This window comes from Nelumbo nucifera, chromosome 3 (assembly GCF_055504915.1).
Source record: "Nelumbo nucifera cultivar China Antique chromosome 3, China Antique-T2T, whole genome shotgun sequence".
NCBI lineage: Eukaryota > Viridiplantae > Streptophyta > Magnoliopsida > Proteales > Nelumbonaceae > Nelumbo > Nelumbo nucifera.
Genome location: NC_142651.1, coordinates 2,075,930 through 2,095,188, shown reverse-complemented (window position 1 = coordinate 2,095,188; position 19,259 = coordinate 2,075,930). Strand labels below are relative to the sequence as shown.

At 38.2% G+C, this 19,259-nt stretch overlaps 1 protein-coding gene across 3 annotated transcripts; it reads left to right on the top strand.

Annotated features, from left to right (window-relative positions):
- The first annotated feature begins 379 nt into the window (after positions 1-379).
- LOC104593258 (dual specificity protein phosphatase PHS1-like) lies at positions 380-19,087 on the top strand. 3 transcript variants are annotated; one of them, XM_010253024.3, is made up of 11 exons: positions 380-1,308; positions 1,433-1,531; positions 2,211-2,356; positions 9,025-9,229; positions 12,249-12,422; positions 12,516-12,676; positions 13,339-14,425; positions 15,982-16,128; positions 16,211-16,438; positions 17,619-17,776; positions 18,249-19,087. In XM_010253024.3, exons 1-11 carry the CDS (start codon positions 1,141-1,143, stop codon positions 18,616-18,618), a joined length of 2,943 nt encoding a protein of 980 aa, XP_010251326.2. In that variant the 5' UTR covers positions 380-1,140; the 3' UTR covers positions 18,619-19,087. The 3 variants fall into 3 exon arrangements, with proteins under 3 accessions (XP_010251326.2, XP_019052568.1, XP_088756102.1); XM_019197023.2 differs by lacking the exons at positions 380-1,308; positions 1,433-1,531 and having other exon boundaries at positions 2,242-2,356; positions 9,030-9,229; XM_088899976.1 differs by lacking the exons at positions 380-1,308; positions 1,433-1,531 and having other exon boundaries at positions 2,244-2,356; positions 9,081-9,229.
- The last annotated feature ends 172 nt before the right edge of the window (positions 19,088-19,259 follow it).

The following is a 19,259-nucleotide window of genomic DNA, read 5'->3' as shown; positions in this document are numbered from 1 at the left end:
TTCTATGATGAGCTCCATGTGTATGGAATACTGACCTATTTCACTCGTAACAGGTTGCATAGAGCCAATCCGGGCTCATCTTTCTGAATTATAGTTGAATCCTTTTTCTCCTAAATGGAGAGATGAAAAGATATAGCATGAGACAAGTTTTGCCGCAAACATTAGTGTGTAAACCAGGCTACATAACCAATTACCAGTAAAACACTATTATTCCATATGCATGAGACCCAAATGGTGTAGGCCTCAAGAACACTCAAGTTTATTCGTGATTGGTTCACATGTACAGTTGTGTTGGCATTAGATCCCTGTTCTCATGTCAGGTAAGGACAACTTAAAAGCATGTTAATTAGAGAAAATTAGAAAACTACAGAAACTAATGGGTTAAGAGGGTAGGAATCTTTTGCCGTTTCCGGTGCCCAGCAAGCTGCCCTGCCGGTGATTTGGTTAAGATGAAAACCTTTTTGCCGTTGTCGTTGGCGTTCTTGCACAGTAAGGGAGTCTCCTCTCCTCATCTCAGATTTGACACAAACATGAAACAAAGGCATGAATAAAGGTGAGACATTAGAAATACAAGTGAGATTTAGAAAGCATGTACGAGAGTTGACTACCGTCCTACACCTAAAGACATTGGTCTCTTTCACACTTTCAGTGGCCAGTGCATAGTGGAGAAGAATGGATTTATCATGTATGTATGAGTGCAAAAACTGGGCCGGATTATCATATGTTGGTCGACATATGTATGAATCAAAATTCTAAATTTAAAGGCTGAGATTTTTCTTTCTTTTTTTTTTTTTTCTTTTTTGCAATGAAAAATAGGTATGTAAATCCTACGTCACCGTAACTTTGTGTCCATGGTGTTCTGGACGTGAAGCCAAATTGCCACTGAACGTAACAATGCAGTGTTTGAGAATAGAATAGTCGACTGCGTACGTGAACAGCGGCAGGGTAATGTAAGAGGGTGCCTGCCTGCTTGCTTGGTTGGCTTTGGTTCTTTCGGCAATAGCCAAGTCCATCATCACCGCCACGACCACGAGGTGGTGGACCTTTTCTTTTCATTATTTGTGTTTACCCGCAAAAAGAGGAACTGACCGCGTTTCCGTTCCGTGCATTTCTGCTTCCAATCTTCTTTTCTCTATTTTGATGATTTTGTTCCTTTTCTTTCCAATATTCAGAAAACAAAGCAAAATGCAAAGAATAATGGCTCGGCAGGAAAAAGAGGAAACTGCCATCTTCTCTCGAACCCTGCAGCAGCAACGACAACTGGAAGAAGAAGAAGAAGAGGAAGCCCACCACCACAACAATGTTCAGGTACCATTTAGCTCAATCTAGCTAGTGATCTGGTTTCACCATTCTCTGAATCCCTGAGTATATACTCAGAACAATTTTATCATCATCATCTCTACTTGGCTTCTTTCTCATCGTGGGTTTGCAGGAGAGAGAGGAAGAAGACGAAGAACGAGAAGAGAAGGATCTCGACCTCTCATTATCGGACGAATCTGGAGTCCCATCTCAGCCCACCTTCTCTTCTCGGGTGAGTTCCTTTCCCTTCTCCCCTTTAACCCACTCACATCGGCAATTCTCTCCTTTCTATTTATTTTTTCTCAAATTGAAATTCCACTATGATTGATTTACGGATTTTTTTTTTTTTTGAGAAAACTTCACTTTAGTACCCTCAAGTTTGGGGGTAGTGTCAAATCAGTACCTGAACTTTCAAAAATGTTAATACGGTACCTAAATTTTCAAAAAATGCCAAGTTGGTCCATGCCATTGAAAATGTCAAAACTATCCTTCAAAAGAAAACACTATTAATAATTGTCTTGTACCTTGAGACTAAACCAGTTGAGGTGTTTAAGATTCTAGACTAATTAAGCCATTATCTTCTACCTTTAGATCTGAAACACGTTCTTGTCTAGTTATTTCTTTGCTTTCATTTATTGTCTCCCTTTATCATATTTCATGTTTTTTCCTTTTTTTTTCTTTGAAGATAACTAGTTCAGTCTCAAGGTGGAAGACAATGAACATTGTCTTCTTTTGAAGGGTAGTTTTGACTTTTTCAACAAATAACTGACGGTCGGTTAACAACAAGGACCAACTTGACACTTTTTAAAAGTTTAGAAGTTTGGGTACTAACTTGACACTACCCCCAAAGTTTAGGGTATTAAAGTGGAATTTTCTCTTTTTTGTTAAAATGATTATAATATATGATTCAGGTGTTGTATCTACTGGGTGATAAAACGGCAGGTCCAGCTTATCGGTTCAACCAATGGCTGGATTCGGTTCGTAGGCGCAGCGGCAGATATCGCTCTTCCGGCTTTCCCAACCGTCCTCTCCAAAGGATCGAAATTATGCCCTTGAGGTACCTTCTCTTCTCTCTTTTAATTTTAAGTTTAGAGAAAAATATAAAAACCTTTTCTATGTTTCTTTAGTCTTTTTTTTCTTGTGAAAAATGATGATCTAATGCATTGTCTTTTAAAATACCATACTTACCCTTAAAAAAAGGGTAAAATACAAAATCCTCCCAGTTTCTAACAATTATAAAAACCTCCCTTATAGTTTCACTTTAGCAAAAACCTCTCCTGAATTTTTAAATAAATTAACAAAAAACCTCCCATTAATCACCAAGATAGAAAATGTTAATCCAAAGAATCAAATCTTTTCAAATACTTATTTTACCCCAAAAGGAAGCACTATAACAACATCTAATTCATGTTCATCAACAAATTGAAGAACTTCCCTTTCTATGATAGTCCTAGAAAGGGCATACGCAGTGCCAGGAAGATTAAATGCCCTAAAGAAATCCACATATGTCCACACTTTCTCATCAATTTCCTGTCCTTGTTGATGCTAAAAGAAGCTGAGACAAAGGAAGTGTAAATGACTCTTCTCACCGTCTTGCAATTTAGACACCCCTTGAGAATGCCTAATGCTCCCTCTATTGATGTTTTAAGCACAGTGTCCAGTGGAGTCTTCTCTTCCAAATCAATGGGATGTGCAACGTTAAAGACTCCTATGCAACCATCAATTATAGGTTCAAAGTTGTCTGATCTGTTGAGATCGGCTTCAAAGATCTGGTGCTTCTCAAATGCACCCAATAGGATTTTAAGATGATTTACATCTTCCTCGAACTCTGGTTTTGAAAAGGAAGAAAAAGGGTTAGTAGGTTATCCTTGAAGAACTGACAGATGCCCAAAACACAACCAATGTGTTTTCTGAACATGATCTGATGTTCAGTTGAAAGGAAGCTTGATATGGAGACGAAATCTATAAATATCATAAGTTGTAACAATAGGAAGAAAAGAAAGGAAAAAAGAAGAAAGTACTTGGATTCTATTGATGATCGAAAGGGGCTGAGGTCAACATTGTCAATTCTCTCCTAAGCCGAGGTGAAATCGAGTTGCCCGAGGTCTGAGGTAGCTGAGGGCGGGTAGATCGGCCCTACAAGGAGTGGAGAGAGAACATGGCAGAGGCCTCAAGTTGATACCCGAGGTGAGGACTCCGATGGTCAAGTTAGTACAAGGTCAGTATGAGATGATAGAGGTCTGAGGTATGAGGATTCAAACGAGGTCGTAATGGAGAATAAAAGTTCTCAAGTGTAGCTCAAGAGTCTTAAGTTTTGGATCATTTACCACCTCCTATTTATACTTGAGGCTGCCTAGAGGTGGACAAGCTCAGACGGTCCGGATGCAATCCGTACGCGGGGAGGGCAACCATCCAAGGCCGCTAGATGACTCCGCGCCATTGGTCCCAGAGAGCCCGCCGAGCACTGTTGCGCCCGCACACTGATTGGGTCCATTCTAGATGCCGCCGCCTAATGCATGCTAGCCTCCTATTGGACTGGACCACGAGCGCCTACATCAAATTCGAACAGTGGTGCAAATAGAGTAGCCCTGTTGAAGGAGCCTCTAGATCAATCATAAGACAATGCATCATTCTCTTTCCTTCTTCCATGTTTGTTGATCAATTCACTGCGAAATGGAATCGAAGCGTTTTTTTTTCTTGCTTGCTTTCTTTCTTATCTTCTCTTCTCTGATACTGCTATTGCTTCCTCTTCTTTTATCGAGAGTTTGGCCCTTTAAACAACTCTATTTACTTTGCTTGTAAAGAAAATGAAGGGTAAATTTCTTAAATTACCCTTATGGTTTAGCTAATTGACTAAGTGTACCCTTATTGTTTTAAAACTGACTAATGCTACCCCTACTGTTTCTAACAATTGACTAAGTCTATCCTTACCGTTAACATCCATTAACTTTCCGTTACATATGATATCATGTGACTAATATATTTATAAAAAATTTTGAAAACACCCTTTCCTCCTCCATTCCTAAAAAAAACCTTTTGACCTCTGTCTACACCAGTTCACCCCAATAACCGGTTGGCTATTCATTTTTCTCTCTCTTACCCCTGGGTGAAACGTGAAAAAAGAAAAAGAAAAAACAAATAAAAGAAGATGGAAAAAACAAAAGAACGAACATGCACTTCCAACAAACACCAAGCCTCAAAGAAAGAAAGGGAGGGAAAAAAAAGGGGGCGAAATTAGGGTTTCACATCTTGCAATGGGCGTCATATCTGCAAGTCTGAGGCATCTTATCTATCCAATTTATTTGTTCATTCGGTAGGTATTGATGGTTCTCTTCTGTATGAATTTGAACAATACGAGTTGGGGCAGCAAAGAATTCAACTAGTTGATAACCCTAATCGGTCGATTTCTCACTTAAGGTTTCAGGGATTTAGCTGTATCAATTCCTCATCTCCAATTTCAAGTGGCCTATAATCTCCTCCACCAACCAAATGGTACGTTCAACTGCCACCTGGTGGATTTCCTTGACCAGAAAGTCACTACCAACACACCCCCGTCGATGGAGTGTTCTCTTTCGATGTCATAGTGGACCGCACAACTAGCCTCCTCAACTGGATATACCAGCCAGCCCCAACTGATGAAGCTCAAACTTAGTCAAGTATCATGGAGCTTGAGCGTCCCCTGAATACAGAAGTCGTCCCCATCATAATTTTCTTCCACAGAGGTAGCTTCGCACACTCGTCCACCAACCGTGCCATCTATGACACACTCTATCACTAACTTGTGGGCATCTACAATGCCCTCGTCATGGAGGATGACGAGAATGCAATGGTTGGCTATTAATGGTTGCCAAAGAGAACGCAGCGGCGATGAGATGGTGCTACTAAAGGCTCAGTGTCTTGGATTTGGAACTGTAAATCAGTGTCGGATATTAGGTTGATTCAAGGGGGTCGACCTCTGTTATGCTAGATTCAAAACTGGAGGCTCTATGTGTAGTGGAGAGAAATTCAGTCCAGATTGGAGGAAGAACCTTGACCTTGTTCCAACTTCCGATGGTCTCCGAACTTAAAGAAAGGATGTAAGAATAGAGGATCCCAACGGTTTACACTCGAGGATCCAAGAATGAATTGGGTTCTCTCATCAGTGCCTGTCAAAACAAGAGCATCTTCAAAACCCATTAGTTTTCTTGGTGCCATCTCTAGTTGCATATCTGGAACATGGATTGTAGATTTGAGATCTGAGTCTGAGAAAATGAAAATAAATTTGGGTTTTTTGGTCCTATATGCTTGTTAGCATCATCTGTTCGAACCAAAAGGACTGAAATCGGCCCCAAACTCATCTTAGTCAAAGATTATTCTAATGATTTTTTTGGTACTGATCAATCGTCTAAAATTTTCTGAGAGGATAAGCCTCAGCAATCTGAGAAAGGTGTCAAAAGTTTTATTTTGAAAATTTAAAGAAGAATGATGGGCAAAATAGTCTTTTTAATCCTTCTATAAGGGGTAGCGTTAGTCAATTTTCAAACAATAAGAGTACACTTAGTCAATTCACTAAACCATAGGACTAATTAAAGAAATTTACCCTAAAATGAAAACACAGTAAGAGAAATTATAAGATTGGATAAAGTGGGATGGGGAAAAAGGTTGGGTAAAGAGATCGACATTGGTATTTTAGTAAAAATCGATGCAAATTAATTTGCAAAAGGGTAAAATAGGCATTTGAAAATTTTTGATTCTTTGGTTGAATGTTTTCCTTCTTGGTGATTGACAAAAGAGAGGTTTTTTTATTTATTTAAAAATTTAGGGGAGGTTTTTGCTAAAATGAAACTATAAGAGAGATTTTTATGGTTGTCAGAAACTTCAAGAGAGGTTTTTTATATTTTACCATTGATAAAATCGTTGGGAATAAAATTAAAAATAGAGGCATCCAACCTGAGCCTCTCTTCTCTCTCTCTCTCTCTCTCTCTCTCTCTCTCCGTCACATGCCAAATGCCAATGTTGTCTCTCTTTCTCTTCTTTGCAATGCTTAATCAGAAGATCATAAGATTCCGGCCAGACCAATTCTATCATACCGAGAGCTCCTATATATAATTTAGATTCCAATAGAAGTCATTGTAATCAAAATGAAGAGATAACGAGTAAAAACTTGCAGTTTCTGGGTCACAACATAGATAGAAACCTAGCTAAATATCCAACTAAGCTCTCATCGGTGTTGTGGAGGAGACTAGCAAGTACGCCAGTTTCTCTTGGACAGAGAACTATGATTTTTTTGTTGGGATTGTGTCTTATTTTACAACCGCTAGATTAATTTTAATCTAACGATTGGTGTGGTCTCTCTTTAGGTTAAAAAGGTTTTACATATAAAAACTTTCTTTTGTATGTAGGGTTAAGGTTTTTTGGGAGAAAAGGTGTGAGAGAAAAATATAGAGTGCTCTTGGTGTGAAAGTGGGTTTTTTCTCTTGTTTTTGTTCTTCTATTTGAGAGGAAAGGGAGAACGGGTGTACAAGGGTAAGGGTTGGTTTGGACTGCAAGCCGCAAGGTACTTGTATTGTTCTCAGTTTTCTTTTATAGTGAAGAACAGATTTAATCTCTCCCGTGGACGTAGACAGTAAGGCTGAACCACGTAAATCTTTGTATTCTTCGTGGTGCTTGTTTTATTTGTCTTTGTTTGGATTTTATCTTTTTTGCTACTATTAGATTTCTCGTACTTGTTATTTCAAATACCTTATTATTATATACTATGGGTGGGTAGTTGTTGTGAGGCCCCAACATTTTCACCCAAGAATCAATTACCGGTATCTTAGTCAACCACGCCTTTCCTACCATTCAACACCACTTAGAACAATTTGATAGACACAAAGCCTTAATCATCAAATGCAGAATGCAGAGACAAAAGAGACTCTCTTGTGAAATTCCCAAGTGAAAACAATACATATTTTTTCTTGTGTCACTGGACAAAAAAAAAAAAAAAAAAACATTGATGAAAAAGACAATTCTACCCTTATCTTCTTTCCTTAGCTTTCAACGTTCAAAAGTTTACTCGCTTTCCTCTTGCCATTTCCCATGCTCATTGCAACAACATCCACCCAGGGGGGAGTTTCTTCTGGTGATGTTGCCAGCAAGGCCAACGTTTTCCAAAGCTCATCAGGAAAAAGGATGTTTGGCTTCCCCTGGTGAAGAAGAACTCTGGATCGCCGTGTCAGGGGTTTGTTGTCTACACTTTTCAAACAAAGTATGATGGCCACCCAAAATCAAAGTTTTTATCAGCATAGGTTATACCGGTGCATCCTGATTGTTGCCTCTATCTCTACGTAGAGCTATATGTACTATATTCTATAGTTTAATGGCTATCTAAATCCCATTGTCTTTTTTGCGCTAGCTGTTGATAAGCGATCGATCAGTAGTTGATAATTAGCATGTATGTCCCATGGGTTGGGTTGGGATGGGTTTGGGTTGAGTTTTAACCTAATTCATTTAACCCGTCAACTCGTTAATGACCCAATTATATAAAATTAAAGAGGTTGGGTTTAATCCAAACCTGCTTTAACCCAATTTAACCCGTCCAAACCCATTAATCTTATATTTATATACTTGAAACAAAAAACTAACTCCTTTTTAACAAATAAGTTAGTCATAGCTTAGTGGTAATAGTAGTTGTTATTTACACAAGTGGTAAAAGTTTAAATCACATTACATGCATGTTATTTTTATACAAGCAGTAAAGCTATTTAACTATGTTCAGGTTTCAGATTTGACAAACCACATAGGTTCAAACTGGTCAGACCAACTTGAACTATCTAATTGGATTGTCTTCGAGGTAATCACATCAAGTTCAAGAGTGGTTGAACTGTTTAGATCTAGATCAGTCCAGTCGGACTAGACCCCGCCCGAAACCGATTGTATCAGACTGGACCAATTCAGTGAATGGTGGATTGACTTGGGTCGGCTCATATCAGGTTTGTTCACGGGTTTGGGGCCAAACCGATTGGCCCGAAGCAGGTCAAAAGAAGTAAATTGGACCGGGCCAGATTCGGTTCGGGTTGTACGGATATGAACCAAACTGGATGATCCAAACCAAGCAAAGCAAGCAGGGTGGTTTAGGGTACAGACCCACCTGGTCTGACCCATTTTGGATTCGGGTCGACCCGAATCAACTTGTGCTGGGTCGGGCCGGGTTGTTTGAATAATGGTTAGATCGGACGATCCAAACCAGGTAAAGCAAGAAGTACCGAGCCATCCCGTCCGAGGTCTATTTCGGATTCAGGTCGCCCCGGATCGGTATATGTTGGATCGGGTCAAACCGCATTGAATTGGTCCAGGCTTGGGTCAAATTGATTTGGATTTATGTTGGGTGAAGTGTGTTGATTTAAGACAAAACTAAATTTAATCAATAATTAATAGAAAATTAATGCATTAATTATAAATTATTTAATTCAAATGAAGAAAATAAAAAAAAATGCTAAAAAATTAATACTGATGTTTGTAATGGTTAACCTAACGGTTATCTACAACCCAATCCAATCCAACCCATTTAAATGAACGGATTGGGTGACGGATTGATCACGCAACCCGCCAAGTAAATGAGCGGGTTGGATGGATTAGATAATGAGTGGATTGGGTGGGTTCAGCGGGTTGAGTGAAAAATTGCCACCCCTACCCATGTCCTTTCCTGATTGTTGCCTCTTTAAATGAATTTTCTCTCCTGTAGATCATTGCATTTCATTATAGTGCAGGGGAACTAATTTTGGAGTCAAAAAGTTTGTTGCCCTCTGATCAACCTCCAGATATCAGCTTGTGGGAAAGACTTGGGGCAGCTGCCATGTTGGACATTGAATCAAGTGAATTTTCTTGGGATATGCTTTCTTCACTACACCATACTGAACATAGTAGTAGCACTGAACATTCTGAAGATGAAACAAATAGAGCTCTTGAGGTATGTGATTTTTTTTTATTATTATTTTTTGAAGAGCACAACTATTTTTTCCCAGATTTTAGTCTTTTTACATTTCACCATGTACAGTCACTTGTTCCCTCTGTGCACTGCATTTTCAATCTGGGGAGCATTCTGGATTTCCATTTTTTGGACCTTTAGCTTAATACAACTACGTTTTCTTTTACATTTTGAAAACTTGTTCATTGGGTTGTTAGGTCTCTCTCTCTCCCAAAAAAATGGGAGGGGTAGTTCTGTCAATTTCCTAATTGGATCTTATCAACCCAAAAGTTTGGATGAATTCACAGTTGTGTGGCATTGGAGCACCTGCAAGAGAGTGATAAGAGAATTAATTAAATTCTGCACCATCTCACTTTAATTATCCATTGAAAATGCTCAAAGCAAAAATGCTGAACCCCTTGTTTGACTGGACCCCAAGATCCACTTGCTAGAGGGGCTGTAAATTTCATACAAGAAGAAAATCAGTTCTAGAGAATGCAGGATGTTTAACTAACTGAGATTTTATCTAGAACATAATAGCTTTGGCCTTTCAACAATGTCTAATGAGCTTTTATGGCCTATTGTATTGCACTAATAGTGTGACCTGCAGGTTGGTGTACTTGATCAGTACACATAGTGAGACTACTGACAATGTGGTTCTAGAATTGTGGCTATGAATACCCCCGGCTGCAAATGGCAGCTCAACCTTAGGTTTATCTAGGCTTAAAATTTAAATCCGAAAGAGATGAAATTCCAAAATCTTGTGAAGAATTTCTTCTAACATCTCTTAATCTCAGTTTTGAGAGAATGTTATTAGAAATTAGGTACTAATTTCACTAAAGCCCTCATCTCTCTCCCTCTAATCCTAAAATTGCAAGAAGCTTGAAGAGAATCTTCCCAAGATTTGGAATCTCAATCAACCCAAACTCAAAATATCAACAAATATGATGAAAAAAAATACTAAATAACAAAAAATTAATTGAAAAAAAAAGAAACTAACTACACAGGTTGAGAGACTTACTTCTTCGAATTAGCCATGATAGAATTTAAGGATTCTCATCAAGTTGCCAGATAGACTTACTTCTTCGTTCCTTGATGCCAGAGCAGGAATATTTTTTTATCAGCTTTTTTACACTTCAATACAAGGATTCTCATCAAGTTGAAGTTAGATGCATTGTTGATGGACCAAATCTTGTTATCTTAGTCTTTACATGAAACATGAGACCCCATCCATCATCATTTCATTTCAAGAATTCTACCTGCCAGAGAAGGAATATTTGAGAGGGTTCTTTGCCTAGTCAAACTCAGAACATGAATATGCAAAGGAATGGGGCGATTCTCTACTTGAGAATCACTTGAATGGAGTTCAATTTGGGTCTTAAAAGGAAAATTCTGCAAAACAGCTGTAAGAAACATGTCCAAACAATGAGTATGGTAGAAATATGTATGCTGAGATGGATGAGTGGAAACACTAGAAAAGTTAAGAACAGAAGTGAAGTCATTAGTAGGAACTTAGTAGTGGCTTCAAATAGGTGATAAAAATGAGAGAAAGTATACTAAGTTGATTTGGTCATATGCATAGAAGACCATGACAACACCTATAAGAAGGTGTGATTTGTTACAAGTTGAAGGGGATAGAAGGGAAAGGGATAGACATAAAAGGACATAAGTAGAAAGTAATAAGAAATAAATTAAGCGCCAATAATTTAACAATGGATATGGCATTAAACAGAATAGATTGATGAAACAGGATGCATGCAGCCGACCCCATATAGTTGGGATAAGGCTTGGATGATGATGAAGAATTCAATTTATGTGCCTACGACTCAATAAGGTCATCCTTCCTCATCAACTTTTGGTACTTGCATAATTAGATACTACATGCAATTGGTACCACAAAAATCATGTTGCATTTTTTGGGGCTTAGGGATGGGACCCGAGCATTGAGGTTCCCTTATCTAATGTGGTATGCATGACTACTCAGCACCTGACACATGATCCATGTCCATGTCATCAAGACTCTGTGCTACCAAATTGCGCGACACTTGAATTTCAACACCAAACATATCATTCACTTACTATGTCCCCATTCTTAGTGAGCTAGGGCAGGTATGTAAACAGTGAGTTGGACTTTGCAGTTGGCACTAAACTAATAACCATTAGTTCCCCAAACCTATACGTTCAGACAAGCATACTTAAATCTTTGTCACTTATAACAATATCCAACTTAGTGTCCGCTTAACCATCCACTGGCCACTCACCAACTCATATTATTGATAATACATAAGGTGGGGCTGTGAAAAGAGAGTAAAGTTGGGCTTTTTGCCAGAAGAAAATAAGCAAGACTTTCTGTCACAGTTTATTCTTTCGGAAATAAACTGCTAACATATACATATGACAAAGACTAGCTGAGAGAGTCCAAGAATGTGCTGAATTGACCAAGACCGGGTTGCAACATTATCGGTGTTTTGTTATATTTGTAAAATTTATAATCTGCATAATTTGTATTTGTAAGGATTTAACCTCACACAAGAAGAAAATCAGTTCTAGAGAGAATGCAGGAATTTGACCCAGTACTTTGTCTACAGTTTATATTTATCAATTTTATATGTTTGCCATCATTATTAGGGCTTCATCTTGGCTGGGTCAGCCAAACCCAACCCAAAAAATTTGGGTTAAAGTTCAGGCTATGGTCATAGGAATCAGACTTGACTTCTGGCTGAGTTAGGGTTTGGTCAACCCAATCCAACCTGAATCCAATTTAACTTCATGAACATTTGGCAATATATAAATGAATTGAACTCAACCCTTTAGTTAGGAAATAAGAACATTTGGCAAAAGGAAGTAGAAAAATTGGGCAAACCCATTCCATAGCTTTGGTTGAGTTAGGGTTGACATCAATGCGACCTAACCTGGCCTTAATCATTATGTGTGTCTGAAATCTAACCTCCCCACCACCCACCCCATCAGAGAATTAATTTTCTTTTCTAGCCTCCCCTTATCTTCAATTGGGTGGATGCAGGTCACTGTGAATTCTGGGGGTGTTGTTTTCTTTGCCCTATTCAGCAGACCTGGAAATGATGACTCCATAAAAGAAGCAGCAGCTGTAATAAAGATAGGCTCTTCGAGGATGGCTACACAATCAGAGCGACTAGGTTATGAATTTGCAAAATGTCTAGGAGTTCGAATTCCACAAGTTCTGTTATCTACTTAAGCACTTCTTTGATACACTACCGCATTGGATCATGGATCTAACTCTATTCCAAAACACATTATTGGGATATTGCAGGCTAGGGTCATTCACAATTCTAGCCCAGAATGGCAACAGATCAAAGAAGCTGCAGAAAAAGCAAAAGATGCAGCAATTTCAGAGAATGACGAAGTTGGTGAAGTGACGTGTTCAGAGTTGTTGGAGGCTCTCGAATTGAGCCGCTGCCTTCTTTTGATGAAGTGCAAACAGAACCTGACCTTATAATAGACAAGGCTTTATTTGATAATGCAGCAAATTAAAGAATTATTGCTTCCTTCCTCATGTGCAACACATTTAGTTGATATGCATGGAAGGTGGATAAGCATTCAGTAATTTGCAATTTCTTAACCTGGTTATTAGCCTAAATTCCATCTTCTTCAAATTGTTGGTGTCATCTACAACCCTATGTCGGATAAAATTACTGAATGGTTCAACCTCCTGCATAGGCATCATGTGGAAGAAACTGGAATGGGAGCATGGAATTTTGGTCCATTAAGATTGCTAGTTTCATGAATATAGACTGATATTTAGGGTTGGAAATCTCTCTCACAATTCAACCTTCTGCATGTAAACCAGTTGGATAACGAAAGTCAAAAAAATAAAAAATAAATAAATAAAAATAAAGGGGGCCACCTATCCACTAAACTCTTCCCAAGACCCTGCATAGCCAGGATAGGAACAACATTGGGTAAAGGTCCTTTTAGTGACTATTCCAATCTCCATAGCCACATGACATGGGCTGATTGGGGTAGGAAGTACTGCAAAACTTAAAAGACACGATAAACTGCTGTTTATAGTGATTATAGAATATCTCATTCTTTATCAGTAACTTACAGACAATAGCTTTGATTAATTTTTGCAGCTATATTCATGGATCTCCTTTGCTGGAAAGCTTGAATGCATTTGAGCCAAGGGAATCTGCTGGAAAAACAGCAGCAGCTCTTGGCAGGATATTGGTGTTGGACCTTGTCATCAGAAACGAAGACAGGCTTCCTTGCCGTCAGCTTGGTTGGCGGGGAAATTCCACAAATCTACTTTTTTCTGATAAGGCACCCCCTGTAGATGTGGATTCAGTGGAAGAGGCTTTTGATCCTATGGCACGACGATATAGGCCAAGAACAATTATGACACTTCAAAAGGAAAGAAGGGTCAACTCTGCAAATATGAAACTAAGCTCTCATAACCCTGAACTGATATCTCAGAGCTCAGATGTTTCTGACTTCATGGATTCTCCCAGATCCAGTAGCATAAGCCTTAAGAGCCTAAGATACGAAGATGCAAAGTTCAGTAACTGTCATGTTGTGGTGATTGACACTGGCATTCCTCGCCGACCACCTGTTGGAAAACGCACCAACGACCAAACAAATTATCCTAAGTTGGTTGAACTTATTCTCAATAGTGCTGAGTACTCCTCTAGCCTTTTATATGAAATAACAGGTGGAAAACTGGGGTTTTCCTTACCAGAAGAGGCTGATACACAAGTTAATTCGTCTTTATTTGATATGGCTACATTTGTCCATGAATTCCGAAGCGGGTTCCGTGCTGCTCTCAGGGACTTGCAAGGCTTTCATATTTTTCTTCTCACACTTCATCAGAAACTGGATATCCTGTTACGAGCTTTTCTGTCTGTCACAGATAAATTTTTATCAGGGGATTTTGACAAGGAGGATATAGGGGTTTCTGAGTCACCCACACATGCAATTGGAGTCGGTGTTCACTGTTTTTCCCCTGTTAGTAAAGAACGGTGTATAAATGAGACACATACAGAGTTGAGTGATTCAGAATTGCGGCGAACAGCCCCGAGGACACCAACTTCAGGATACAAAGAAAATCCTGACCAAGCTTTTCCCATCTCAAGAGAAGGTTGGCATGGAAAGTGTAGAGGCAGAGGAGAGTCCCAAAGAAGCCTTCTGTTAGCAAAACTTCGTGACTTCAACAAATTTGCCAAGGTCTGTGATACCATAGGAGAAAAATAGCATCTGCAAACTGAACCTTTCAACTAACTTTTGAAAAAGAAAGCAAAAATAATCTTCCTCTGATTTTCGACTTGTCTTTAAATTATAAAAAACTGATACCCCATCAGGTAAACCATAATGACATTCTTTCATGTCAGCCTCTGCTGTTACAGATATTGTTTCACCAATCAATGTGATGTATGGTTGACTGTTATGATACCAAGTTGATTGTAAGACTAATATTTCCAAGGATGAGTATAGGATAGATTGATTGGATAAGATAGGGTTTATGAATCATTGTAGGTTAAAAGTTAAGGATTGAAAGAGGTTGGTAAGGTTTTAGATCAAAGAATTAAGAATTGCAAATTCTCCTTGGGACCATGGAAAATAGAAGATTCAGAAACTAAATGTACAAGTGGAATCTTTCTTTAGTGAAACTCAGTAAAGATGTTAGGATGATGGAATGTATTTTGAACAAGCTTTCCACAAAAGAAAGAAAGTTTCACTTCATAAGAGAAATAATATTACATTCTAAAAAGTTAGGGCTTTAAATGAAATTTTGGAATAAAATTCTGTAAGATAAAAGATGATTGATATGGGAGATTGGGGGAGACTTACTATTGGAGGCATTGGAATGTTATTTGTCCTAAAAGTATTGAAGAATGATATACCTAGATTAATTTCCGTTATTTAGGAATAAGAATGAGCTCTCATTGATGAAGAACTTGTGAATTGTTGATATCTATAATGGCTGCTTGAAGAATTAGATTTAGAGAAAAAAGAGAGAGAACCCAACATCATTCAATAGGACCTACATTTATTCTACAGTTTAGAAACTTTAGACTATTTAGGGTGTCCACCATACTCCTTTCCAAAGCTAAGAACTCGAAAGTAAATAGCTCCTAAACTCTTTAACCAATGAAAAATATTATTCTAAACACATCTCAACTATGTCTAAACAAAACAAACTACCCAGTTGAACCCCACAGAATTTACAAAATGACCATAATATCCCCATAATGTCCAAATGCAGAAATATATAAAATTTATCAAAAAAGTTCAATTAGAAACTAATCTATTTGCTAATAAAAAGTGGCATCATACGAGGAGTCAATCATATGGAGCAAATTTAGAAGTTAGAACTCTATTTTAAGGTTGACCTTAGTGGATGATTGGAAGCATCTAATATCTTCTATTAATAAGTTGTGCAATCATCCAAATGGTATCAATCCGTGGAAGGAGATCTTCTAGGTGTGTTTCATTGAATGGTGGACCCCCCACCCTTAACTTGTCTGTTATATGCATTCTTTTATTTGATGACAGTACGTACCATGGGTTTCTTCACTACCTTAACAGAGATATTAGTTCCAAAAATATGGTTGTAGTAAAAGAGCATCAATGAGCTCATTGTGAAAATTGTAGTAGTTTACCTGCATTAGAACTTGGAAGTTTGTATTTTTCATGCTTTACTATTTATCAGTGCTTTTGTCCTTCAAAAAGAGTCTTTCACTAACACCTGGGGTCTATCCCATCTTTTTTGGTCTATCCAGTTGGATGCTGAACTAAACAGAGAATTGGAACAATGGAATGAAATGATTAGGTCAGATGCTATTAAACTGTGTCAAGAGAATAATTTCATTACAGGATTTTTTGAGGGGAGTGATACCAATAGTGTTGTTGATGCATATGAATTAAAGGTAATAATCTCCACTTTTTCAGTCTGAATATACTTGGACTCAAACAAAAAAAAAATGATATTAAAATTTGGGTTTCTTGCAGGTCCGTCTTGAGCATATTCTTGAGAGGATTGCCATGATATCTGATGCTGCAAATACAGAGAAGCCATCTTCAATCACAAGTAGTATGTTCATTGGTGGGGCCCTTGCTGCAAAATCCATTTACACACTTCAGTATTTGGGCATCACACATATTCTGTGCTTGTGTTCAAACGAAATTGGTCAATCAGATTCTCAGTATCCTGATCTTTTCGTGTACAAGAATTTCTCTGTGGGTGCTTATCCCTTCATTTCTTCTCTTATTGTTGGTCTTTCGCTCTTTGAGATTGCTATATATTAATCTCATCATATTCACAACAGGATTTTTCAAAAAGGAAAAAAAAAAAGAACAAATGAATGGGTTTTGTGTTTTTGTTTTTTGGTAGCTATGACCAGTATTGAAGTTCCTCTATGTAAAAGTCAACCAAAGCATTAGCAGATCTAGGAGTCCACCTGAACAAGATGTTCAAGGAGGATGTTAGGGCCCTTGCCTATCTAAGGAAGAATCTAAGAGGTCAGAAACTGTCATCTGAACATGCCATCCAATTTATCAAAGCAAGCTTTAGGCTTTATAGATAGCAAATAATTCTACTATTTTTTTTATCACAGCAAGTGATTCTGCCCTTGAGAAATTTCCTTCCTAAACTGTCCCCAAGCAGCTCATAAGAATGAGATCATCATATTTCTGAAAGTTCACCCTATTCCACAATGACCAGGATTCACTAGAGCATAGCCTTCTTTTCTGTGCATATCCAATAATTGCCTGCTAGATTCCAAGGATAGAATCCATAAAGACATCCCGGAACTCCTTCCTACTTGAAAACCATAAGATTGAATTTGCTGTGTGAGAATTCTGCTTAATCAGAGTCTTGGACCCTTAATTGCAACATTCTTTATTGATTAATATGAAAGAATTGTAATCATACATTGTGCATTTTTCATCCAATTAATTACTTTCAATTCAAATTTTAGTGTCAACCACCCTTGTAGACATTCATGATGTTTTGCTGATGTTTTCAACTCCTTAGGAGATTATAAGCTGTTCATTTAACTTTGCAGGAACATTTTTGGGCTCATTTCTATAGGAGTTTCCTGTTCCTTGTCAGTTTCTCGTTTCTTTGAGCCCCCTTTAAATACCCTAATTAAAACTTAGACTCCAGTTCTCCGGGAAGATGCCACATGAGAGTTCAATTTAATCAAATTCTTGGACTTGTATTTGTAGCATTTCTTGATCCAATTAATGTGCAATTTCTATTCAAACTTTGGCATTAAACCATTTATATGGTATTCATTATGCTTCATTGATTGTTATGGCTTTCATTACCTCTTATTGGCACTTTGACTTGCCAACTGCAGCCGATCTATTTGTGTATTTCATGCTATTGATAAAGCAAACCGCTGCATTTCCACAGGTATGTGATGATGAGGATTCTAACATCAGTAAAATTTTCGAAGAAGCTTCTGATTTTATTGATTATGTGGAAGACATAGGTGGGAGGGTTCTCATTCATTGTTTTGAAGGGAGAAGTAGAAGTGCCACAGTGGTTCTTGCTTACTTGATGCTAAAGAAGTAAGTTGCAGGGTAGTTGTTTATGTCTAGTGCAAAACCACCACGTATGATATTTTTACAGGGGAGTAGTTACCAATTGGTGGCTATCATTATCTGAAATGATCTCTTAGCTCCCTCCCTTAGAAATGACAAAATTGCCTCGGTCAATCTTCCGTCTTGGGAGCCCGGATCTCCTGAGCGAGCACTCTGAGAGTACGGCATCCAGCCACACATTAGGATTATCTCCCATTCTTGTATGTTAAATTCATGGGAAGTGTTTCGGATATGCAGCTGGATGCCATGCTCTCAGCATGTTCACATGCTTTTTTGCTTTCAGGAAATTCTGTAGTGATGGCATAGTGTTATATATTTCTTAGTCATTCAACTATTTAGTTATCATGGAAAAAACACAAATTTTTCTGTCATTGAATACGTGTGTTTATCACTTTCCTGAAAAGAAAAGTCTCATTCTATAAAACTTTTGATTATACAGGAACTTCACTTTATTAGACGCATGGAATCTCCTAAAAAAAGCTCATCGCCGAGCACAACCCAATGATGGGTTTGCAAGGATCCTTATGGAACTTGACAGGAAATTGCACGGAAAGGTTTCCATGGAGTGGCAGCAAAGAAAGCCAATAATGAAAGTTTGTTCAATCTGTGGAAGGAATGTAGGGCTGAGCGGCACCTCTCTCAGGCTTCATTTGCAGAAGTCACATAAGAAACTCTCATCGAGGAGCGCGGATAGTGCCATGACCAAGGAAATACATAAGGCTGTTAATGTATTTAAGATGAGCCGCAGCGTGAGCATCAGCCCAATTCAGAAGCATTCTCATTCAATCAGTGATGGTTGCAATCCATAATGTTGATGTCCTTCAATCTTTGGGAAGTGTTACCAGATGCATGAGACTAACCAAGAACTAGTATGAGTTGCACCAATGGATATAGTCAGTAGTACCCTCAGGAGATAAACTAATCTTCACATCCTGGCCCCTGCCTAGGTACCATGCAGTAGTAAGAGAGGGAATTCAGATTAAACCATCAGTTTGCCATTCATTTGCATTAACGGATTTTAATCAAGTAGGCTAATATTGGGGAGTGTCATGGCTTCTCTACTGAATACTGTAGGATCATGGCTCATGCATAGCCATCTTTGAAATAACTGAACTGATGGTGATGTCCTGATATAGTATTGTATGGTCTTCATTCGTGATGCGTCCTCTTTGCATCAGATTTTTTTTTTTTTATTAAGGGATATCTTTTGAGTTTCTTCCATCCGATTAAAAGAACGCATGTATTATTTATTGTGAAATTAGTATTCGGTGCATTTACCCGTCCTGTCCAGCTGAAATTTTTCACTGGCTAATATTTAGACGTGTAAAACAGGTTTTCTGGCCACCTGTACTGTAGTGGGCCGTGCCATGCCGGGCCGGGCCATGGGTGGCACAATTTTTTTTAGAAAATTTGAAAATAATAATAATAATAATAAAGTTAAAATAAATTA